The sequence below is a fragment of the Chiloscyllium punctatum genome, chromosome 7 (assembly GCF_047496795.1).
Source record: "Chiloscyllium punctatum isolate Juve2018m chromosome 7, sChiPun1.3, whole genome shotgun sequence".
Taxonomy (NCBI): Eukaryota; Metazoa; Chordata; class Chondrichthyes; order Orectolobiformes; family Hemiscylliidae; genus Chiloscyllium; species Chiloscyllium punctatum.
The window spans coordinates 122936543-122962332 of NC_092745.1; the positions used below are offsets into that span (position 1 = coordinate 122936543).

At 41.7% G+C, this 25790-nt stretch overlaps 1 protein-coding gene across 2 annotated transcripts in view; it reads right to left on the reverse strand.

The window, feature by feature from the left end:
- Positions 1-25790, reverse strand: part of zzz3 (zinc finger, ZZ-type containing 3) — a 117501-nt gene that overhangs the window by 12994 nt on the left and 78717 nt on the right. For both annotated transcript variants that reach the window (XM_072574756.1, XM_072574757.1), the window contains 4 exons: positions 22734-22805; positions 17105-17206; positions 14771-14866; positions 1043-1198 (listed from right to left, as the gene is read on the reverse strand). In XM_072574756.1, the coding sequence (XP_072430857.1) occupies positions 1043-1198; positions 14771-14866; positions 17105-17206; positions 22734-22805 (426 nt within the window). The remainder of the gene's footprint in view (positions 1-1042; positions 1199-14770; positions 14867-17104; positions 17207-22733; positions 22806-25790) is intronic.

Consider the following 25790-nt stretch of genomic DNA (forward strand, 5'->3'; position numbering starts at 1 on the left):
TTTACTTAAATGAGACATGTGCTGGGCATAAACCAAGGAAACCTCATTCATGCAGCACACTCCCTCCTCCTTGACCCTTTTACCAGTCGCCTGTGAAGTGGTAAACCTACATGTGAATATGTACATCATCCAGGAACTTTCAGTTTGGAACAGATAATCTATGAACCATGCTGCTTGACACAGTCATTAAGCCCAGTGACAAATGTTGCACTGTTGCTAGGAAAAAGTGAGGACTGCAGATGCTGGAGATCAGAGTCAAAAAGTGTGGTGCTGGAAAAATACAGCTGATCAGGCACTATCCGAGGAGCAGGAGAATCAATGTTTCAGGCAAAAGCCCTTCATCAAGGAAGAATCATGAAGACAGGCTTATGCCCGAAACGTCAATCCTCCTGTTCCCCGGATGCTGCCTGACTGACTGTGCTTTTCCAGCACCACACGTTTTGACTTTGGTCTTGAGCTTGTTGTTTTTACCACATGATGCTGCATTCAGATGATTTTTATGCAACAATTCACGCCACATTTGTACAAAATCTTTTGTTTTATGCTCTTTAGTCTTTAGCTCTTTTCATTATTGTATCATGAATTTTTTAACATAACCTCCCTTGGCCTAACCCCATCACAGACCTTTCTCCTTTATGCCCCCACACGTGTTCCATTGGCTTAAACACTCATCTCTCTCTTCCTCTCCAGTTCTGATGGAAGGTCATTCACCAAAACATCAACTCTGCACAGATGCTGCCTGATCTCCTGAGTTTCTCTCTTATTTGGTTGCTCTTATTTCAGATATGCATCAGCCACAGAATTTTGCTTTGTATAATTTACCCACCTTCTGTTCCTGTTTCTTTCTCTATCTTTAAATCACACTGGTTAAGGAGATACACCACTGGCTCATCTTTCATCCAGATCTCAGGCACTCCCGTTCTCACCACTTAGCAGCACAACAGTTTTCTGAGATAAAGGGGAAAAGTCTAAAGAACAAGGCCCAATGCAAGATGGCCCACACCAACAAATACCGGGCCACCTGGCCTCAAGGGGAACTTACCGAGATCTCTTCGTCAGCGGCTGCATCAAGCTGACTGCTGTAGAAGCTGCTCCTGTCATCTTCGTCATCCATATAGACAGGAGGTTCGTGCGATGTCATGAATGTGGACGGTCGGAAGAGATGCTTGTTGAGAGGGTGCTGGCGTCTATTTGAAGACTGAGGGGGAGAAAAATCCCACAAGTTTAGAATCCTTTATGCAGCCTCGACATCAGGCTACACAATATTCAATCAGGTCACACAGTTCCTGTGGAAAGACCAACCTGTTTTTCAGGTCTCGACCCTTATTCTAGCTCTAACCCACTAGAAACATTAACTTGTCTCCACAGATATCAACTGACCCAAGCACTTCCAATTCTGAATTCTTTAACAGCATATTACACCATGTCAGAAGATTAGTCTGAATTAAAAACTTAAATTTATATTGTACTTTACAACATACACAGAATATCCAAAAGCACTTCTCAGTCAATTAATTACTTTTAACGTGCAGTCACTTTTGTTATGTTACATACTTTTGACAGCAAATGAATGCCCTGATAATCTATTATCGATAGCACTGGTTAAGAATTCATCAGGATAATTCCACTCCTTAAATTGTGTAAAACATTTCACAACCGACTCAAAGCAGAATGTACTATCTGAAAAAAGCCTCTAATATTCCAGGACTTCTTGAGATCCACCCTTGAGTACTAGATTGACACAAGAGTAGTATAAGTAAAATAAGGTGTTCCTGGGAATAACAAGACTAAAAGGGAAGTATTGCACATAACTGTTGTTATTATGCATTGCATTTCAATCAGGAACAGTCTAAACACGACATAATCATGAAGTGTAGGACATCCACTGTCTAAATAATTCGAGAAATTTCCTCTGTCAATGATGTTTACCGAAGCAACATGCACTTCCCTTACATCCATATGAGCATATGTAGCCAAAATAACCGTCCTCTAAATTTAAATCAGCTACATTATTTCGCTTGTAAAAATAACATTAACAAGAAATAGAATAACAACATGAAAACAATAAGGCTCTCAGGACTAGGGACAGTGCACTTAAAAATTAACTGACTATGTACTGAGAACTGAAGAAAAGCAAACAATCTAAAATCATAAATAGAACTAAAATGCAAAGGAGGAATGAGAAAGTTTCAAATAGGCAATGAAGAGATTAAAATATAGTTTTGACAGCCAAGATTTAACTTAAATATAATAGCAGAGAGAAACTGCAGAGAGCTCCACAACACAAAGAGGCCTGGATGTCCCCTCAGATGAATCAGAAAAGTTAGTATACATTACAGAAAGTGATTAGGAAGGAAAACTGAACATTGGCATCTTTCACAAACATAGTTGAGTCTAAAAATAGGGACGTGTTGCTAAAGTATCTGGGATCACGTGTATAGCTTTGATCTCCTTACTTAAGAAAGTATATAACTGTATTGTGATGTAGTGGTAGTGTCCTTACCTCTGGGCAAGGTGATCTCGGTTCAAGTCTCACCTGTTCAAAATATGTCTGAATTGGTTGATCAAAATATCTATAATTGCATTATAAACAATTTAAAGAAGTTTCAATCAATTGACTTCTGAGATGAAGAAAGATATGATATATTCGGCCTTTATCGACTGAAGTTCAGGAGAATGACGGGTGATCTTACTGAAACATACATATTCCTGAGGGAACTTGACAGGGTGGATACTGACAGCATAGGGAACACAATTTAAAAATCAGGATCTCCCATTTAAGAAAGAGGTGAGGAGAAACATTTTCTCTTCAAGTACCGTGAAAGTTTATTCTACTGTAGATGCAGTGGTCATTGAAAATATTCAAGGCAGAACGACAGATATTTGATCAACCGGGAGTCCAGAACTTTGGGGACAACTAAGTACTTGGAGCGAAGTCCACAATCCGATCCCATAACCTTACTGAATGGCAGAGAAGACTCGAGACTGAGAATAGCCTACTACTTCTCCTAATACTGGATTAGTGGTGCTGGAAGAGATAAGCTAGAGGTTATCTCTCCACGCTTCAGGCTCACTGCCTTTATTCCTGATGAAGGGCTTTTGCCCGAAACGTCGATTTCGCTGCTCGTTGGATGCTGCCTGAACTGCTGTGCTCTTCCAGCACCACTAATCCAGTATTTGGGTTTCAGCATCTGCAGTCATTGTTTTTACCTTACTACTTCTCCTGACTTGTATGACAATATATTCCATCAAATGAAATACCAGCCAACTCTCAGGCTATTTCGATACCCTACCAGGTAATGCATGGGTAGGGAACCTCAACCAAAACCAGTGTTCAATATACAGCAATTAAGGAAGGCATCAGGACTAAGATACTTAGTGGAACTGTAAACTCTTTTCTGAATAGAATTGTTGTGATCTTCAGTAGCAACCATGTAAGTTCAAATTTTCTCTAATCTATAAAACTGACACTTTACATACTCTATTAGAAGATAATGGAGATTGCATCACATATGATATCTTTCTCTGAAATACTTGTTACATTTCTCAGAAATATTATCATAATTCAGACTAGGTAGTGTCACTCCATCAGTGCACCAAATTAGTTCCCATTTGAATTCTTTTTCATGCATTAAGCATTGAAGTCAGTCAACATTGCTGTAGAACGTCCTAAAGTTTTGATATAAAGACTACCCTCTCAGAAAGTTTACACAGAACTGTCTTGCACCAATTTTACTCATGCACAATAATATCCTCTGTTTCATTCCTTCTCTGAAAACACCTTAGCTCATTAACATTGCACCATTCTCAAAACACCACACTCTGACCTGTTCAAAATGACTATAAATTGCACGCAAAATCTTAGGCACAAGCAGAATCTGAACTTGCCACATGGTGCATTTTATAACTATTTTTAAACTTTACTTCTCCTTATTACAACCTGAGTTGAAGTAAACTCTCCAGAGTGAGAGGAGGGTGGGAGGGGATAAATGGTGAAGACCGAGAGGCCTACTTGGCAGTGATACCAGGAACAGACTGACATCATGAACCAAGCGTGACAGGAGTACAGGGAAAGCAGCTGACTGGCAAGTGGGGTTCATGAATATTTCTAATCTTCAAAGTAAAAGTAAGGGCCTTCAATTTGCATTTAGGTCTTTAGTCTTTTTTTTAAAGCTAAAGTACAAGATTGATGTTGCTGCATTTTTCAATTTCAAAAAAAAGTTCCATTAATGGCACTCCACTGTTACAGATTAGTTGCAGGTTACCATTCTGAAAATGCCCCCAATCCTACCTCCGTTTTCCATTAGTTGTCTAATCCTCTATGCTAATAGACTACCCCAACACCATGGTCACATTAAATACCTTAACAAATGATACCTTACTAAACTTCTGTAAGTTCAAATACATTACATTTACTGCTTCCCTTTTATCTATCCTGCTTGATATCTCCTCAAAGAATTGTAATAAATTTGTCAGGTATGATTTCCCTTTCATGAAACCAGGCCGACTGTGCTCAATTATATTCTGCATTTCTCATTTCTATTCCATTGCATATAATAGATTCTAACATTTCCCAACAACGTTAGATGCTAACCCCATCTAGAATATTGTCATCTGTTTTTGTCTTCTTCCCTTTTTGAATAAGAGTGTGACATTGGCAGTTTCCCAATCGTTCAAGACTTTTCCAGAATCTAGGAATTCGTCAAGGAGGATTACTATCAATGCATCAATTGATACTGATGTAGCTTCTTCCTTTAATGTTCATAGATACATCCCATCGGATCTTAGGTACTTATCGTTTATAGCCCCATTAGTTTCCTCAGCGCTTTGTCTCTATGATACTGATTGCATTTATTTCCTCAATGTTTTTCTCCAATGATTATTTTGCTTCCCATTGTGGGAGAGTCTAGGATCACAGGGTATCAACTCAGGGTAAGGGTCATAGAGTCAAAAGATATACAGCGTGGAAACAGACCCTACGGTCCAACTCATCCATGCTGACCACATATCCTAAATTAATTTGTCCCATTTCCCAGCATTCAGCTCATATCGAATTTTGACAAGATTTGTAGCTCAGGATGAGGTTCTGGATGTTGGTTTGCTTGCTGAGCTGGAAGGTTCATTTTCAGACGTTTAGTCTCCCTACTAGGTAACATCTTCAGTGAGCCTCTGGACGAAGCTTCATCCGAAGTCCCACTGAAGATGTTACCTAGTATGGTGACAAAACGTCTGAAAATGAACCTTCCAGCTCAGCGGGGAAACTTATATCCAGATTCAGCCCATATTCCTCTAAACCTTCCTATTCCTGTATCTATCCACATGCCCTTTAAATTTTGTAATTTACCAGCCTCCATCACTTCCTCTGGCAGGTCATTCCATACATGCACCACCCTCTGTGTGAAAATGTTGCCCCATAGGTCCCTTTTAAATCTTTGTCCTCTCACCTTAAACATATGCCCCTAGTTTTGGGCTCCGCTACCCTGAGGAAAAGACCTTGGCGAATCATCCTATCCATGCCTCTCATGATTTTATAAATGTCTATAAGCTTATCCCTCCGGATCACATGGTTCCTCTGTCTTATGAACTTATTATAATGGATACGATAACTAGATTTTTAGACAAGAATGATAAAGCTGGCTTATGAAATGGAAACCATGTTTGACCAAATTATTGGTACCTTTTTTTTTGACGGTATTAGTTGCAGTTAATAAAGGGGAACCGGTGATGCGATGTATTTTGATTTTTCAAAGCATTTTGAGATAGTTACGCATTAGAGTTCATGAGATTGAGAGAAATATGCTAGTATGGATTGAGAATTGGTTAACAGAGAGTAGGAGTAATTGTATCATTCTCAGGGTTGAACGTTGTTACTGGTGAGGTTGACACCTAGGCCAAGGACCTAAAGGGTGCACTGCTAGAGCTGGCCATGGCTTCAGAGAATTGATAGCTGAGCCAGTAATTTACACAGTAAGAATTGTAGCCTTCATACACATGGCAACCAAATAAGATCATGAGGTGCTTCACAGAAATTTTAGTGGGAAAGAGAAAACACGTTATTTAGTGAAGTGCAGAAGGGAAAGTCTGATCCCACCATAATCAAATGCTTCTTAAGTGTGTGCTGTTACATATAATTCCAGTATACCTGCATGTATGAGTACAACTTACAAACATTAACAAACTTAGCAGAATTCCTTTAGACAAATGGCTGTAGATAATAGAATGAAGTCCCATCCTATCAGAAGGTGGGACTGAATGATGAACGGTATAAAGGATAGAATGACATATAACGAATGGCATAAACAGATAACCTTGCGAAAGGATAGCATGATAACCTCATGAAAATAAGCAATCACAGCTTCACAAGGTAACAAAGAGCACCTGCTCAGTATAATGGGAAATGTCTGGCGAGAGGCATAAATGTCAGAGGGGAGGCAGCAAGCGCTGATGTTAATGTTGCATGCAATAACTGTCATGCAGAATGTACAAAGATCCTGCAGTTTACTGCAAGGGGGGCAGTGCCTTGGAGTCTGTCTCCAGAGACCTCACCAGGCTGCATTAGTAAGGAGCTTCGAATAGAGATCAATTCATGCTGCTCAACATAGGACTCAGAACGCTCTTCAAAATCTCTCTCCAACATCCAACTAGGATCAATATTAGATCCACAGATATTCATAACCTGTAGAAATGATTTGGACGTCGGTTCCAATTGCAACTTTCTGAATTTGCTGACGACATCAAACTGGTGACATCACACGGTCTGTGAAGAGGTTACAAGGAAGCTTCAGGACAATATGGTTAAGCAGAGTGAATGGAGGAGGACACGGCAGATGAAATATAAAGTGAATTAATGTGAAGCTAAGTGTTTGGCAGGGAGAAGTAAAGGAAGAATATTTGTTAAATGGTGATATATTGGGTACAGTGGATGCCCATGCCACAAGTTCATATACAGGTATAACAAGCAATTAGAAAGATATAGGAAGAGCGTGAGGAAATATCATCAGATTATCCCCAAGACTGTTCTAGAAAGAGAAATTGAGGAGACTTCATCTGTATCCCCTACAGCTTCAAAAAATAAAGGGGTGACCTGACTGAAGTTTAAAAAATTGAGGGTGGATATAAATATGATGTTTCCTCTTGCCAGGGAGTCTAAATCCAGGAAACAGAACCTCAGGATGAGGATTAAAACCAAGAAAAAGAGGAATTTCTTCACTCATTAGAGGATGGTGCATCTTTGGAATTCTCTATTCCTGAAAGTTGTAGAAGCTCAAATCTTCAAGCATGTTCAAGACAGAAATCAGTAAATATTTGGAGACCAATGACATGCAGAGATGTAGAGAAAGTGTGGCACTGAGGTAGATGATCATCCAGGAACTAAGTGAACAGTAGTGCAGGTTTGAGGGGTTCAATGGTCTACTCCCGTTCTTGTGTTCCTACGTTACCTATATTATTAAAAACAGAAACACTACCACTATAGAATCCTTAGACAAGTCATATGGAATGTATGAAAATGATAGTTTGATGGCTTCAAACTTTAATTGTCAAAACAGCAGTAACATAATGAGGGACTTAGAGGAAGTTAAGTGCCTGACTTTCCTTGGGCCTGACCGGTGTTTGTTTTATTTCACATTTCAGCATGTACTGAAGCAATTTTCAGAAAACGCAGCATCAGGCAATTCAGATTCTGCACCTAATGAAAGAGCTATTCAATTAAACCCGTTCCACATGAGAAACCTGTAGTGGAAACTGGGGTCCCTTTAAGCGTCATGACTTTAGAATTCCATATTTAAATACTGAGTAATTACTGTGTAGCCTGAGACCTCACCTGCATCTCTATACCAGCTAGCCTTCTACTATCATAAAACAAAATTCTAGGACATGAAAACACAGGAGGAAAGGTCACTGAGCTGACATCAAAGATTTACCAATTCAGTATTTAGAAGAATAAGATACTTTGGTCTTCAAAGGAACGGCAGCTGACCTTCAAATGGAGGTGCACAAGGGAAAAATGGTTATCCTGATATCATAAGTATTAGCCCTTCGATTGCGGGTCAAGATATTCAGACAATTGATTGAGGAGGGGGTCACATGACGGCTCAGTGGTTAGCACTGTTGCCTCACAGCACCAGAGACCCGGGTTCGATTACAGCCTCGTATGACTATCTGTGTGCAGTTTGCACATGGTCTGCGTGGGCTTCCTCTGGGCGCTCCGGTTTCATCTCACAGTCCAAAGTTGTGCAGATTAGGTGAACTGGCCATGCTAAATTGCCCATCATGTTCAGGGATGTGTAGGTTGGGTATATTAGTCAGGGGAAATGTAGAATAATACAGTAGGGGATTGGGTCTGGGTGGGATACTCTTCGGAGGGTCGGTGTGGACTTGTTGGGCCTAATGGCCTATTTCTACACCAGAGGGATTCTATGGTCCAAGAGCATAAATTACCAGGCCACACAATAGGCTATATCAGGGTAAGAGGGCAGTCCTTGACTCAGAGTCTTTGCCGGTGGTGATCCTCATCAGGAAATGGTCTTCTCCGGATGGAAGATGGAACAGGAGGAGGAGGAGGAGGACCCAGGGAAGAGTTCCTGAACACTACAGCTAGAGATCAAGATGTGGCCTTCACAACTTTAAGCCTACTGATACATTCCATGCCAGTAGCCAGTTTATGCTCTATATAAATGAAACATCCTCAACTGACACGATTGCATACTTGTTTATTTGCCTAATTTATGTATACTAACTAAACTGCTGCCAGCAGACACCCTGAAAATTGCTCACGAATATTTAACTGTCCAGATTTGGCAACTGTGACCAATAATTCCCAAAATCCAACAATTGCAAATTCTTGGCTTTGAAGTACATATCTAACCCCCTTCTAAAGTTGCTACCTAATCTGCTTCCATCAACCTTTTAAATAGTGCATTCCAGATCATTACAATCTAATGCATGAAGATAAATTTCATCTCAGTTCTGGTTCTCTTAATTTTGTTTCAATTATTTTAATTTGTATCACCCTAAACAGTAGTAAGATTTGCAGCTTCCTGGGGCCGTTTAAAACATCTTGTTTATTTTGGGCTGCTTTATTGGCAGAAGCTAAGAAGCAAATGCACGTCCTCAATCCTCATTGAGACGGCATAGTTTAAAAGGTGGTGAATTTGCCACTGACAAGTTTGGTGATTTTTAATGCAGCTCTGTTATTTAGTTTTGTGTCCATAGGGACTTCAGCTCACCCTCAGTTATGATTCAACACGATCATTAGTGCAAACAGGCTATAAATTTCAAACGAGGCTTTCGTGGAGAATTATCGGATTATTGATGTGGTCAGAATCAGAAAATTAAATCCTTCATCATCTACAATAGAATTCATATAAACATAAAACAAACCAGAATTATATCTGAGCACCCACATGAATCAGTTTGTATAATTCACTTCGGCTCAGACGACTGTGTTTGGTTCATTTGTTACAACGACAAGACAAGCATCTGTTTTATGGTGTGTGTCAGGAGTAAGGAAAATCATTGCTTTTCTTCCACTCAATAATTTTCACCAACAAATATTTTGGAAGATTAATGCAAAAGGATTAATTTCACATAACAATGCATTTTTACACCACCAAGCAAAAAAAAATAAACAGCCTGCAGTCTCAAACGTGACAGGGTAGTTAATATTGTTAAGTGGCTGTGACACCACACTCCTCCCATTAGACAGTCTTTCGTAGCTGATCTACAGCAAGGAGTTGCAAATAGTTTACTTCAGACGTTCAACCTACAGGGTTATAAAAATTCCATTAGCATCATAGCATAAGTATTTTCAATTTCAGCACTCCCCTCTCATACAGCATAAATGTTGGTTTTCTTTTTAAACTGATATTCTTAGGAATTGTTTTGTTGAATACAGATAAAAATTTTAGATAAAATGTGTCATTTGCCAACAATACTATTTTTATTGTGTCAATATTAGATTAGATTAGATTCCCTCCAGTGTGGAAACAGGCCCTTCAGCCCAACAAGTCCACACCGACCCTCCGAACAGTAAGCCACCCCCCCTCTGACTAATGCACCTAACACTATGGACAATTTAGCGTGGCCAATTCACCTGACCTGCACATCTTTGGAATGTGGGAGGAAACCGGAGCACCTGGAAAAAACCCACACAGACACAGGGAGAATGTGCAAACTCCACACAGACAGTTGCCCGAGGCTGGAATTGAACCTGGGACCCTGGTGCTGTGAGGCAGCAGTGCTAACCACTGAGCCACTGTATCGCCCCACGGTGGCTTAGTTATACAATCAAGCTGGTATTTATTATTCTTGTTTTACTTAATGGCAGTCTGGCTGCTAGTACTGTGTGGATCCCAACACAGTAAAAATAATCTTCATTCCATCCTTCTGAATAAATCTATCCTCAGAACTATCTATCTCCCCCTCTCTTTCACAAGCCTTCATCTTACATCAATCTACACAATTCACTTCAATCGCTCGATGATAACAAGCTCCAAAGTCCCTGCATACTCTGGGTAAAGAAATTTCTTCAGATTTGGATTTCTTGGGGACCTCCAGTGTGGTCTTTCCAACAAGGAAACTCATTCTCTCTACAGACACTCCATCAAGTGCTTTATAATTTTAAATATCTGTCACCCAACAGCTTTCTTTTCTCTGAAAGGTACAGGCTCATTCTGTCGATAATTTCCTGATAATGCGTCATCCTGTACATCCTCTCTCCAGAGCCTATACGTTTTAGAAGATGGTGACTAGAATTGCACATAGCTCATTAAATCAATATCTGATACAGATTTAGTACAGTTTTCTTACCTTCAATCTTCTCTCTTTGGAAAAAAAACCAGTGTTTGGCTTCAATTTTACAGCCTTGCAAACCACTGGTGCAATTTTAAATCAGTATTTACACTTTCTTTGTTCCCCTAGACTTGCACTATCCAAGTAATAAGCGATTTCTCTAATCCTCTCACCAATTCATACTAGCTCACATTCATCTGTGTTGAAATACTTGATCATCTTAAACTGCATATTTTGGTCACTATTTTCGACTTTGCCTCTTTTACCTGTTCTGGTTTACTCTTATTTATTTCATTCATGGGATGCAGGCATCGCTGTCTGGTTGCCCTTGCGAAGGTTTTTTTTTAAGATTAGATTCCCTAGTGTGGAAACAGGCCCTTCAGCCCTCCAAAGAGCAGACCCATTCCCCTACATTCTGCCCTAACTAATGCACTTAACACTATGGACAATTTAGCATGGCCAATTCAACTGACCTGCACATCTTTGGACTGAGGGAGGAAACCAGACCAAACCCGCGCAGACACGGGGAGAATGTGCAAACTCCACAGAGACAGTTGCCCAAGGCAGGAATTGAACTCGGGTCCCTGGCGCTGTGATGCAGCAATGTTAACCACTGAGCCACCCGTGCCGAAGGTGGTGTTGAACTGTCTTCTTAAATCACTGTGGTGAATTTGGTGTAAATATCCCCACAATGATGTACAGGAGAGCATTCCAAGATCTTGACCCAGTGACAGTGAAGGAATGGCGATATATTTTCAAGTCAGAATGGGGAGTAACTTTGGGAGGCACTTGCAGGGGGTGGCGTTCCCATGTATCAGCTGATCTTGTCCTTCTAGATGGAAGTGGCCTTGGGTGGAAGGTGCTAAGGAGCTCTGGTGATTTTCCGCAGGGCAACTTGTGGATGGTATACCTTGCTGCTACGGGCAATCAGTGGTGGAGGGAGGGGATGTTTGTTGATGTGGTGCCAACCAAGTGCCCTGCTTTGTCTAGGATTGTTTCAAACTTCTTGAGTGTTGTTGGAGCTGCACTTATCCAGGCAAGAGGGGTGCATTCCATCATATCCCTGACTTGTTCCTTGTAGATGGTAGCCAGGCTTTGGGGAGTCAGAAGGGGAACTACTCGCTGCAGTATTCCTAACTTCTTACCTATTCTTATAACCATTACATTTATACGGCTCGTCTGGTTCAGCTTCTAGTCAATGATAGGATGTTGATAGTGGGATCATTAAGTGATGGTAACACCACTTAATATCAAGGAACAACAGTTTCATCAGTTTTCACAGCAATATTCCAGTTTTTCAAGGCAATCAAAGGATAGAGGTGAATGGAGTGGCCATCACTAAGGACAAAGTGCTAGGGAAGCTGAAAGGTCTGAAGGTGGATTAATTATGCAGACCAGATGGACTTCACTCCAGAGTCCTGAAGGAGATAGCTGAGGAGATTGTAGAGGCAATGGTGATGATCTTTCAGGAAGTACTGGAGTCAGGGAAGGTCCCAGAGGAGTGGAAAATGGCTAATGTAACACCCCTGTTTAAGAAGGAAGGGAGGGAGGCAGAAGACGGGAAACTATTGGTCAATTAGCAAGACCTCAATGGTTGGCGGGAATCCAAAGAGGCTTACAAGATTTATCCTAGGGATGAAGGGCTTGTCATACGAGGAGCGCTTGAGGACTCTTGATCTGTACACAATGGAGTTTTGAAGGATGAAAGATGATTGGATTAAAACTTACAGAATACTGCGAGACTTGGAAGAAGTGGATGTGGAGATGTTTCCACTAGAAAAGACTAGGACCCCAGGGAACAGCCTCAGACAGCAGGGATGATCCTTTGGAACTGAGGTGAAGAGAAATTTCTTCTGCTAGATAATGGTTAATTGATGGAACTCATTGCCTCAGAGGGCTGTGGAGGTCAAGTCACTTAGATATTGAAGACAGATAGGTTCTTGAGTGATAAGGGGATCAAAGGATACAGGGAGAATGCAGGAGAATAGGGATCATTCATGATCGAATGACAGAACAGACATGATGGGCCGAATGACCTAATTCTGCTTCAGTATCTTATGGGCTAGAGACTCTTGTTGGAGATGGTCATTAACTGGTATACGTGTGATTTGATGTCACTTGCCAGTTTTCAACCCAAGCCTGGATATTGTCCAGATCTTGCTGCTTCAGTGTCTAAGCAGTTGTGACTGTGCAATGTTCAGCATCAATCAGTGAACATCCCCACTTCTGACAGTATGATGGAGGGAAGGACATTGATGAAGCAGCTGGACCTATTACACTATCCTAATAAACCAGAAGGCTCTTTTGGCGCTCTGGTCGCACCCCTACCTCTGGTGCAAATCCCATCTGCTCCAGAGGTGTGTCATAACATGCCTAAAGAGATTAATTAAAAGAACTGACCCTGAGCAACTTGTGCAGACATGTCCTAAGCTAACCTGAAACAGTTCGACCATTTCCCTAAAGTGATTCCAACCAGCAGAGAATTTTCTCCAATTCCCATTGATTCCAGTTTCTCCAGGACTTCTTGATGCCATATCTTGGCGAGGGGTATGGCAAGTCTGGACCATATCTTCATTGTACCAGTTCTGTTTCCTTCTATGGTACATACAGCAACTCCACCTCACATTTAACACTATCCTTTCCAAACTGCAATGTTTAATTCCCAGTCATGATTGTTCTGTAGATATGCCTCATTGATCCCAAATCATCCAAATACAATAACCTCCCCTGCTTTATTGTAAGCATTGTGTACATCACTATACAGACACTATTAACTCATTTTTAAGAAGAGCTTCTCTCACTATTGGCAGCAATGCCCTCCCTTACTTTATTACTTCCATTGCTCTCCTGCCCAATTTTGGTTAATAATTAGGCTGCTCACATTGTAGTAGACGTCCTCTGCACTTCCAAATCTTAACTAGTTTAAAGACTTTTCCATCTTTACAATTATCAATTCTGCCAGGAGATGGACTCCATCCCAGTTCAGTGTGGCCGATTCCATCAGTAAAACTCCTGCCGTTTGTCTCCCTCTCAAGGAGGAGGCAATTGCATTGGATGCAATTCAGAGGAGAGTTATCGGATCGATATCTGGTAAGTGGGCTGTCTTGAGGGAAGCAGACAGACCGGACCTGACTACACTGATGATTAGAGGAGAAAGTGAGGACTGCAGATGCTGGAGGTCAGAGCTGAAAATGTGTTGCTGGAAAAGCGCAGCAGGTCAGGCAGCATCCAAGGAGCAGGAGAATCGACGTTTCGGGAATAAGGAATCCTTGCGCTTTTCCAGCAACACATTTTTCAGATCTGGCAGCATCCATGGGGAGAAAATAGAGTTAACGTTTCAGGTTCAGTGACTCTTCTTCGGGACTCAAAGTTCAGCCAAGCTTATCGCCAACCTTTAGGAATGGACATGGGGCACCAAAAGAGAAAATGCTAGAAAATCTCAGCAGGTCTGGCAGCATCTGTCAGGAGAGAAAAGAGCTGACGCTCGAGTCGAACTGACCCTTTGTCAAAGCTTTGCCAGATCTGCTGAGATTTTCCAGCATTTTCTCTTTGGCTTTCAGGTTCCAGCATCCGCAGTAATTTGCTTTTATGGACTTGGGGCAAGTGCTCTTTTGCTTGTCCCTAGGTAAGAAATGCAAATGATGTCAGGAATACCAGAGCAGTACCTTTAATTCCACAATGGGAACATTAAAAGTATTTTATCCTTGTAAAGTATTCAACCTCGCAAGTTTAGAATCACAGGGCTTAGAACATCTGATTGAGAGAATCAAAGACAGCCCAGAGAGCAGTACAAGTTTACCACCTAGTGGATCAATTGAGGAATTGCAGTAATGGCATTTATCAAGTTCACATTGCCTTAACAACCACAGGAGGGTGGAAGCTCACAGAAACTAGGGAAGGATAGTTTGCGTAAAAAGAAAACGTTAATGAGAGTTGAGGAAATGGCTACACATTACCCGCTATGTTTTGTGCACAATACCTTTTTTGAATGCAAGTACAAGTTCGGTGTTCTGCCCGGAATAGGGATTCCAGCTTTAGCTAATTTAATGAAATACTTCTGCACTCTGCTGGCAACCTGGAGGAAAAGACATGCACAAAATAACCAGATGAAAATAAATATCAGTACTGTTGTTGGGGGGGTGGGGGGAAGAGAGAGAGAGAGAGAGAGAGAGAGAGAGAGGGAGAGAGGGAGGGAGGGAGGGAGGGGAAAAAAAGGCTAAAGTTTCAGGCATGGCAGCACATCAAACTCAAGAGCTCATATTTTTCTAATTTGCCTTTCTGTTGTACCAGGGAAGTTCATATTCATTACAGTGTGTGCAAAAATTTGATCATTCAAGACTAGTTAAGGCTTCTATTTAATGTGGCAGTCAACCTCAGGAAATACCAAACACTTTAGAAAATTAATCACTGCTGTATTATATGAAACGGCAAGTTCCTACCAGCACAAATTAAATAATAATGCATTTAATGAGGCTAGTTTGAGATGAATATTATCCAAAACTCTGGGGAGAACTCCTGTGCTCTTCCTGAATATTCCTGTCTACCTAAAAAGAAAGCAGAGGCTTAGATATATAATTCCAGGAGGAAAATGCTTATTTAATAAAGCAATTGTGAACAAGGAACTAAAAGCCATTGAGTTGCTGAACAAAGAGCTCACAGCTCCTTGAAAGTAGAATCACAGGTAGGTAGAATAATGAAGGCAGCGTTTGGTATGTTTTCCTTTATTGGTCAGAGTATTGAGTACAGGAGTTGGGAGGTCACATTGCACTGTACAGGACATTGGTTAGGCCACTGTTGGAATATTGCATGCAATTCTGGTCTCCTTCCTATTGGAAGGATGTTGTGAAACTTGAAAGGATTCAGAAGAGATTTACAAGGATGTTGCCAGGGTTGGAGGATTTTAGCTACAGGCAGAGGTTGAATAGACTAGGGCTGTTTTCCCTGGAGTGTCAGAGGCTGAGGGGTGACCTTATAGAGATTTATAAAATCATGAGGGGCATGGATAGGGTGAATAGACAAAGTCTTTTCCCTGGGGTTGGGGAGTCCAGAATTAGAGGGTATAGGTTTAGGGGGAGAGGGGAAACATATAAGAGAGACCTAAGGGGCATCCTTTTCACGCAGAGGGTGGTACGTGTATGGAATGAGCTGCCAGAGGAAGTGGCAGAGGCTGGTATAATTGCAACATTTAAAAGGTATCTGAATAGGTATATGAATAGGAAGGGTTTGGAGGGATACGGGCCGGGTGCTGGCAGGTGGGACTAGATTAGGTTAGGATATCTGGTCAGCATGGACAGGTTGGACCGAAGGGTCTGTTTCCATGCTGTACATCTCTATGACTTTGAGAGAGGAGTGTTTTAATAGGCTACTCCACAAAAGCATTAAGAGTAGCAAGTGAGTGAAGTCACAAGGTCAGACGCAGTGAGGTGATACAGCCCCTGTGCCCTGCAGGACTGTGATCTGCTTTAAGGTTTCAACAACAATCTAGCTGTATGCATCATCGTTTTTCACAGATTCATAGATTTGTTATAGCACAGAAGGTGGCTATTCGGCCCATTGTGCCTGTACTGGCTCTGGAAATAAGCATCATCACCTATTTCTAGTCTCCTGCTGCATGCCCATCTTCTTTTGCATGCCCATATCCCTGTGCACTATTTCTATCCGAAAGATCCTCCAGTGCCCCTCCTGAATGCCTCAACTGAAGCTGTCTCTACCAATGTTTCAGGCAGTGCATTTCATAACCTAAATTCAATCTACAAAAAAATTCCCTCCCCACCATATTATCCTTGCTTATTTAAATCTACGATCTCTCGCTCTTGTTCCTATTACGAGCAGGAACAGCTTGCCCCTATCTATCCAACCTGCTCATCAACTTGAAAATTTCCTCTTAGGCTCCTTCTCTCCAATGAGAAAGTTCTAACTTCTTTTGTCTGAAGCCAAACGAGAAGCATATCATATTTACTGAATTCAACTTCATGGTAGGACCTGGATTGAAGAATCCCAAATTATTAATTTAGTACAGTTAACAATTACACTTCTGCATCCATCTTGAACTACCAAACCTAAACATGACAACATTACATCAGCAACTTCCCAGGTGAATTAAATGAAAATATGAATGGATCTCCAGACACCGATCCGAGGGGCTACAGGGTATGCAGCTATGCACGAAAACACTTGCACATACGATGATAAATTGGACTTCTGTTCCAATGCATATTTACAGAAATGCACCGAATACCATTAAATATGATAAGATGCTGATTAAAAATAACAACCCTATACTCAAGACTGCAACACTGCTGCTGATCATTACCTGTTTAGCAGTCCGGTTGCCCAATTTATCCGCTATCTTCTGCCAACGTCGTGTTTCCACTTCTTCAGGGGGATATTTAAGGAGCAGTTCCTCCAATCGTTTCTTTGAAAACAAACCAAAAAGGTACAGGGCAGGTCAATATTCAGACAACATGCAGCTACTGCATTGGCTTAGATATGGTTGGTGATTTAAGTTAAGAATTTTCTGAACTGCTTACACAGTCCATGTTTTCATAGGAGCAAGTGTGTGGAAGTGGCCACAGATTTAATCCTGAGAGACAGGGGTCAAAATGGGAAGACTGCAGGCTGTTCACATTGCATTACTAACAGAACCCGCAAAATGAAAACTGAGGAACCCAGAGGAAAAACAATCGAAGACTTCAGATTGATTAATTAGATTCCCCACAGAGTGGAAACAGGCCCTTAGGCACAAGTCCACACTGACCCTCTGAAGAGTAGCCCACCCAGACCCATTTCCCTCTGACTAGTGCACCTAACACTATGGGCAATTTAGCATGGCCAACTCACCTAACCTGCACACCTTTGGACTGAGGGAGGAGGAAACTGGGGGAAACCCACGCAGACACGGGGAGAATGTGCAAACTCCACACAGACAGTCACCCAAGGATGGAATCGAACCTGGGTCCCTGGTGCTGTGAGGCAGTAGTGCTAACCACTGAGCCACCATGCCGCCACTGAGCACCCTTGAACAAACTTCTGGGCAGTTAAGATTTTCTTTCTATTCAAAAATTGAAAGAGATTTTACGACAATACACTGAAACATTAAGCATAGAAAATAGGAGTAGGAGGCAGCCATCTGGCCCTTCAAACCTGCTCCACCATTCATCACGATTATAGCTGATCATCCAACTCAATAGCCTAATCCTGCTTTCTCCCCAAGTGTTATCTAGCCATCTCTTTAACACAGTTAAAGTTTTGGCCTCAACTCCTTCCTGTGGTAATGACTTCCATAGGCTCACCAGTCTGTGGGTGAAGAAATGTCTCCCCATCTCCATCCTAAATCCTCAGACTGTGATCCCTGGTTCAGGACACATCTACCAATGGGAATGTCCTCCCTTATATCCATACATACACACACACACACACACACACACACACACACACACACACACATATATAAAAGCAAACGCAGATTTCTTTGGTGGCCAACACCTTCAATGACATAGGACAATCTCAACCAAGATTAGTGGGATGATGAAATAAGAACAGGCAGAAACTCAGCAGGTCTTGCGGGGGAAAGAAAACAGAGTTAACGTGGAGTCCAGTAAAACTCTAGGGTACAAACTGCCCTTAAAAGATTGTTCTTACAAACAGTAAGAATAGTCTTATCCAATTTGAAATTTCACCTGTAATTTCTCTCCACAGATGCTGCCAGACCTGCTGGTTTTCCCAGGAATTTCTATTTTTGTCTCTGATTTCCAGCATCCATTGCATTTTTTAGTTTTATGACTGCCAGAACTGTTGAGTTTCTCCAGCACCCAATCTATTTGACAACGGAGGACTGGGAGGCTTTTAAAGAACAACAGAGGATTACTAAGAAGGAAATACACAGAGAAAAAATGAGGTACGAAGGTAATCTGGCCAATAATATAAAGGAGGATAGTAAAAGTTTTTTTAGGTATGTGAAAGGCAAAAAAATGGTTAAGACTAAAATTGGGCCCTTGAAGACAGAAGCAGTGGAATATATTACGGGGAACAAAGAAACGGCAAAAGAATTGAATTGGTACTTCAGATCTGTGTTCACTGGGGAAGACACAAGCAATCTCCCTGAGGTAACAGTGGCCGAATGACCCGAACTGAAGAGAATTTATATTTGCTAGGAATTGGTGTTGGAGACACAGTTAGGTCTGAAGGTTGATAAGTCCCCGGGGCCTGATGGTCTACATCCCAGGGTACTGAAGGAGGTGGCTCGGGAAATCGTGGATGCGTTGGTGATTATTTTCCAGAGTTCGATAGATTCGAGATCAGTTCCTGCGGATTGGAGGGTGGCTAATGTTGTACCATTTTTTAAGAAAGGTGGGAGAGAGAAAGCAGGAGAATATAGACCAGTTAGTCTGACCTCAGTGGTGGGAAAGATGCTGGATCTATTATAAAAGATGAAAGTACGACACATCTGGATAGCAGTAACAGGATAGGTCAGAATCAGCATGGATTTATGAAGGGGAAATCATGCTTGACTAATCTTCTGGAATTTTTTGAGGATGTAACTCTGAAGATGGACGAGGGAGATCCAGAAGATGTAGTGTACCTGGACTTTCAGAAAGCTTTTGATAAAGTCCCACATAGGAGGTTAGTGAGAAAAATTAGGGCGCATGGTATTGAGGGCAAAGTACTAACTTGGATTGAAAGTTGGTTGGCTGACAGGAAATAAAGAGTAGTGATAAATGGCTCCATTTCAGAATGGCAGGCAGTGACCAGTGGGGTATTGCAGGGACCAGTACTGGGACCGCAACTTTTTACAATATATGTTAATGATATAGAAGATGGTATTAGTAATAACATTAGCAAATTTGCTGATGATACTAAGCTGGGTGGCAGGGTGAAATGTGATGAGGATATTAGGAGATTACAGGGTGACCTGGACAAGTTAGGTGAGTAGTCAGACGCATGGCAGATGCAGTTTAATGTGGATAAATGTAGGGTTATCCACTTTGGTGGCAAGAACAGGAAGGCAGATTACTACCTAAATGGAATCAATTTAGGTAAAGGGGCAGTACAGACAGATCTGGGTGTTCTTGTACACCAGTCACTGAAGGTAAGCATGCAGGTACAGAAGGTAGTGAAGAAGGCTAATAGCATGCTGGCCTTCATAACAAGAGGGATTGAGTATAGAAGCAAAGAGGTGCTTCTGCAGCTGTACAGGGCCCTGGTGAGACCGCACCTGGAGTATTGTGTGCACTTCTGGTCTCCAAATTTGAGGAAAGACATTCTGGCTATTGAGGGAGTGCAGCGTAGGTTCACAAGGTCAATTCCTGGAATGGCGGGATTACCTTACGCTGAAAGACTGGAGCGACAAGGCTTGTATACTCTTGAGTTTAGAAGACTGAGGGGGGATATGATTGAGACATAAGATTATTAAAGGATTGGACACTCTGAAGGCAGGAAACATATTTCCGCTGGTGGTTGTGTGCCGAACCAGAGGACACAGCTTAAAAATACAGGGTAGACCATTTAAGACAGAGATGAGGAGAAACTTCTTCACCCAGAGAGTGGTGGCTGTGTGGAATGCTCTGCCCCAGAGGGCAGTGGAGGCCCAGTCTCTGGATTCATAAGAGTTGGATAGACCTCTCAAGGATAGTGGAATCAAGGGTTATGGAGATAAGGCAGGAACAGGATACTGATTAAGGATGATCATGTTGAATGGCGGTGCAGGCTCGAATGGCAGAATGGCCTACTCCTGCACCTATTGTTTATTTTAACTTCAGGTGCAACACTGGTTCTAAACTACAGCTGATCGGAGAGTCCACATACGTGGTGTGGCCACAAGTCTCAGAGGTCCACACTAATTAAAAAAGAAATTAGTGGGAACTCTGTTTTGATACTGACTATCTGCAGCATTTTGCTTTTATCTGGAGGAATTGTACTTTGAGCCAGGGGCATGTCATAAACCAGGGCGGCATGGTGGCTCAGTGGTTAGCACAGCTGCCTCATAGCCCCAGGGACCCAGTTCAATTCCAGTCTCAGGCAGCTGCCTGTGTGGAGGTTGCACATTCTCCCAGTGTCTGCGTGGGTTTCTTCTGGGTGCTCCAGTTTCCACCCACAATGGCCCAATGACATCATAAAATCAGACATGCTTGAACTAACCTTTAACTGCAAACTCCAGGGAAGAATGCGACTTAATTACATCAGATTTTCTCAGCTTTCATCTAGATTTCACGTTTTCTCACCTATTTGTTTCACCTCAGTTATATTTTGAGACGCAGCATGTTATTACTTGGTAAGAGGCGACACTCAGAGCCAGGGAAGATTGAGAGGCTCGATTAAGGCAGCAAGAAACTGAAAGAGCAGCAGAATGGAAGAACTTACAACTGCTGCAAGTGAGAGTCCAAGCATTTTTGGGGACACTTTCAGTGCTGATCCTCACAGTTAAAAATCACACAACACCAGGTTATAGTCCAACAGGTTTATTTGGAAGTACAAGGTAGCTAGCTGATGAAGGAACAGCACTCCAAAAGCTTGTACTTCCAAACAAATCTGTTGGATAACAACCTGGTGTTGTGAGATTTTTAATCTTGTCCACCCCAGACCAACACCGGCACCTCCATGTCATGATCCTCATTATGATTAGGAGTCAAGACTAGAATATGATATTGGCAGTAGATCAGCAGTATTCAATTACTTTGGTACAGATAATTGGTGAAAAGAGTCATCTTAAATGTGTTGTGTGTGTAGTTAAGTATTACTGCCGCCCTTACAGGAGCCCCTGAATATTCTCATGGGGACACAACATATCAACAGCATACATGCACATCCCAGTATTTCCTGAAAAACATCGAAAAATATAACAGAGACTGTTCATCAAGAATTCTCACCATTTTGCTTCAAGGATGAAGAAAATTTTAATGCAGTCTTATGAAATATTTAGTATTTCAACAAACACTTAAAATAAAGAGAGCGCTATTACAGATGTTGCCTTTCGAACGGACGATGAAATTTTCAGAGTATTAACAAACACTGAGAAAAGAGGTGTAGAAGCAGACGTTATCCTGAGAATTTTGAAAATGACACCAAGGGTTCAGAGAGAGAGAGAAAATAAATTCTTTGTGAAAAGATATACTGAATTTAAATTTTTTTGGAATTTTCATGTGTTTCATATTTTCTGGGATGAAAAATAGTTATCAAAAACAATTGTGTGGAATCGTGCAATTAGGTGAATTGTGGATTAAAATCTATTGAATACTCACCAACTGCCTGTAGTTTGAATATGCTGTTTCATTAAAACATTTTAATTTTTAAATCTTATTTTTAACTTTCATCTTGGTTTCAATCCAAACTGCACTCCACCTTCAAAAAGGGGCACCTTATTCTGTATTATATAAACTCTCACTGACAGCTACAAAATATGTGCTTCAAAAACAAATTGTTTATTCTCCTTACTAAATGCAGAGTAACAAGCTGCAAGTTTCAAGCAGAGAAAATCACCTCAGATCCTAAAACAACTGATGGAACAAGAATCGGAGGGTCGGTGTGGACTTGTTGGGCCGAAGGGCCTGTTTCCACACTGTGGGGAATCTAATCTAATAGTGGGCGGCACGGGTGGCACAGTGGCTAACACTGCTGCCTCACAGCGCCAGAGACCCAGGTTCAATTCCCACCTCAGGCGCATTCTCCCCGTGTCTGCGTGGGTTTCCTCCCACAGTCCAAAAATGTGCAGGTTAGGTGAATTGGCCATTCTAAATTGCCCATAGTGTTAGATGTAGGGGAATGGGTCTGGGTGGGTCCCTCTTCGGAGGGTCGGTGTGGACTTGTTGGGCCGAAGGGCCTGTTTCCACAATGTAAGTAATTTAATCTAATCAAAAACCATGGAAGACCTTTTCCCACACTTGAAGCTTTATGCTCTTTCTACTTTGAATTCAATGCCATGTTATGGTGAGAATTAGAATATTTACCTGTTCTTCTACACTCCAAAGCTGGTTAAATGTCTCTGACTTGGAGTCGTCACAGATTCTCCCTCTTATTACCTGAAAGAATGCAAAAAAAACATGTAATTTTTCTCCCCCTCAGAATGTTATGGACCAGACAGGACCCCCTCAAAACATTTTAAGAAGATAGCCTAGACCCTAACTTTTTCTTATTTCAAAGGCAGATGTGAAGTGGATAATCCAGGTGGGATGCAGCTGGTCAGACCACTCAGCTTCAAGCAAAACAGAATTTATTTAAAGACAAACAAAAGAAAACGGAATTTAGAACAACTACTTTTGGAAATCTTAAAACAATCTGATACAGTATCAATTTCTGATTAACTGTTCCAAAACAGTAACATCCCATAAACACACCCCTTGGCAAAAAGGTAAATTCAAACATGGATTCTTACAGGCAGGAGGGAACAACATCCAAAGAGATTTCAGGAGCTCTTTACTGGAGCCTGCAACTCCCCTGGACTCTTGCATCTTGTGACTGTTACAGCTAAAAGAAAACTAGAAAACACCTGAATTGGGCAGAACTGGCCATTCCCCCTCCATTACTGAACTGTTAAACCTACACCCACCCCCATCTCTCCAGACTCTTCGGCACCTCTGCATTTATGACCTCTCTCCAAAAGGATTATGGTAAACTAACCTTGTTAAAGTGACAGCATCAACACAAGAATAGAGTACTGTAAAATGTAAATCAGTTACATTTTTGAAGTTGGATGAGTGAATTTATAATATTCAATCTGAGGTGTAGTAAATTATTCCCTGAAATTATCCAATTCCCGCCCTGACCATCTAATTTCAGCCAACTTCCAAGCGAAATGTCCAGAACATACATTTTTTTGGAAGTAATACAAACCCCATCTGCTTTGACCGTAGGAAAAATCTGAGAAAGGTCCTAATCAGGAACCATTCATATTATTTCCTTAACATGGATTAAGGTGCCTTACAGAAGTGTAAATAAGCTGAAAAATGTGTTGCTGGAAAAACACAGCAGGTCAGGCAGCATCCAAGGAGCAGGAGAATCGACGTTTCGGGCATAAAACCTTCAGGATTCCTGAAGAAGGGCTTATGCCCAAAACGTTGATTCTCCTGCTCCTTGGATGCTGCCTGAACTGCTGCGCTTTTCCAGCAACACATTTTTCAGCTCTGATCTCCAGCGTCTGCAGTCCTCACTTTCTCCTAGAAGTGCAAATAAACTGAGATACTTTAGTGAGCTACCTGAAAGTTTAAAGAAAAAAGGTAGGCTTGAAGGAACCTCTTAAAAAGGAGTGAGTTAAGATGGGAGAGTTGATAGCAAGACCATTGTATAGTAACAAATACTGGGGATGCACAAGAGACTAGATTTAGAACAATTAAAATGAATGAACTTGACAAAACTGAACAAGGCTTTTATTTTTTACTGACCACCCCCAAAATCTGTTAACACATTCCCAGAATCTACTATCTTACAAGGTCAGTGAATAGCATCATCCAGTAATTCTCAATTTCAGACACACTTAACACATGATTATAGTTTCTGCTAAACAGTACAGAACTCCACTGACAGAATTTCCTGTCTTTGCTAAGGGAATTTTCACTTAAGTTATACTCCAGAAAATGCAAAGAGGTGGATATGAAAATGACTTGCTGTACAAGGAAGGTCTGATAAGATCTGGAAATAACTACTCGAGGGACATACCCAACCTCCACATGGGCCAAGCGACTAACAGCCAGCAATGCACACAACCCACCAGTATTTTGGATTGGATGTTACTTTTTGAAGATAAGGAAACCCTGCAAATACTTCATACTTGGTTAGGTTTACACTCCCCTGTGCATCAGAGTTTGAGCGTTCAAGCATCATTTGCAAAACTTGAGCACATCCCCTGGGCTGGCATTCCAAGAGTGTTCCAATGTTGGCAGTGCCACCTTTCAGAGAAAGAGCAGTACAAAAGCTCTCCGAGACCTGCCAACCATTTATCCTTGAATCACAATTACCACAACAAATTATCTGGTCATTGTCAGACTACAGCTTGTGGCACTCTGCTGTGTCCCCCAGCTGTCACATTTCCAACATTACAACACAGATACATTTCAATTATTGACCCAAAGCTCTAAAATGCAACATGGCATCCCATGAACTTGAGAATTCAGGGGAGTTAGTCTCTCTCCATAAAGCGTGAACAGCAAAGACCATTTTTTTACTTTTTTTTAAAACCTTTCAAACAAAAGTGAGTGCCCCCACAACCCCTTTTCGAACCATTAAATACAGGAAATAAAGGAAAACAAAAATGCATCTTTTCACAGAATGAATTTTTTTTTTAATCTTTCCATTATATCTGGTAGTGGCCTCAGGGATTTTGATGGTGCTGATTCAATAGTGGTAGATATGAAAATGATTTGCTGTACAAGTCTCCTCCTCCCCCCCGCTGGGGACGGGGTCTCTCTCCCTCCTCCCCCCGCTGGGGATGGGGGTCTCTCTCCCTCCTCCCCCCGCTGGGGATAGTTGATTCCTGGCGCTTGGTGCTGTGTGCGCGTTTCTTGCCACTTGTCGACTCAAGCCAGAGACAAAACCTTGTCCAGGTTTTTGTGGCTTATAAAGTCAGAGTGCTTCAGTGTCTGAGCAATCACGGGTGGTGAAGTACACTGCACAGTCATCCACGGATAACTCCACTTCCCACCTTATGGAGGAGGGAGGGTCATTGAAGCGGTTGGGGATGTTTGTACCTGGGTCACTGCCCTTAGGGGCTCCTGCAAGTTTGTATTGAGTTTGATATGATTCTACTCTAGTAATTACGGCCATCGTCTGGGGTGTGGTTCCACCCAGCGGGAAGATTGCCTCTGGTTCCCTTCAATTCCATATTTGCTGCCAGTTCTTGAAGCCATAATCTGTAAAGGGATGCCTTCATGTCGGGGGCAGCCACTCTCACCACCTCTGGAATTCAGCTCATTTTTTTTTACACTTTTGGAATGAGATTGCAGTGAGGTTAGGAGCTGGGTGACCCTGGAGACAATCACAGCCTCAGAGAGCATCCATCCATGCCTTTATCA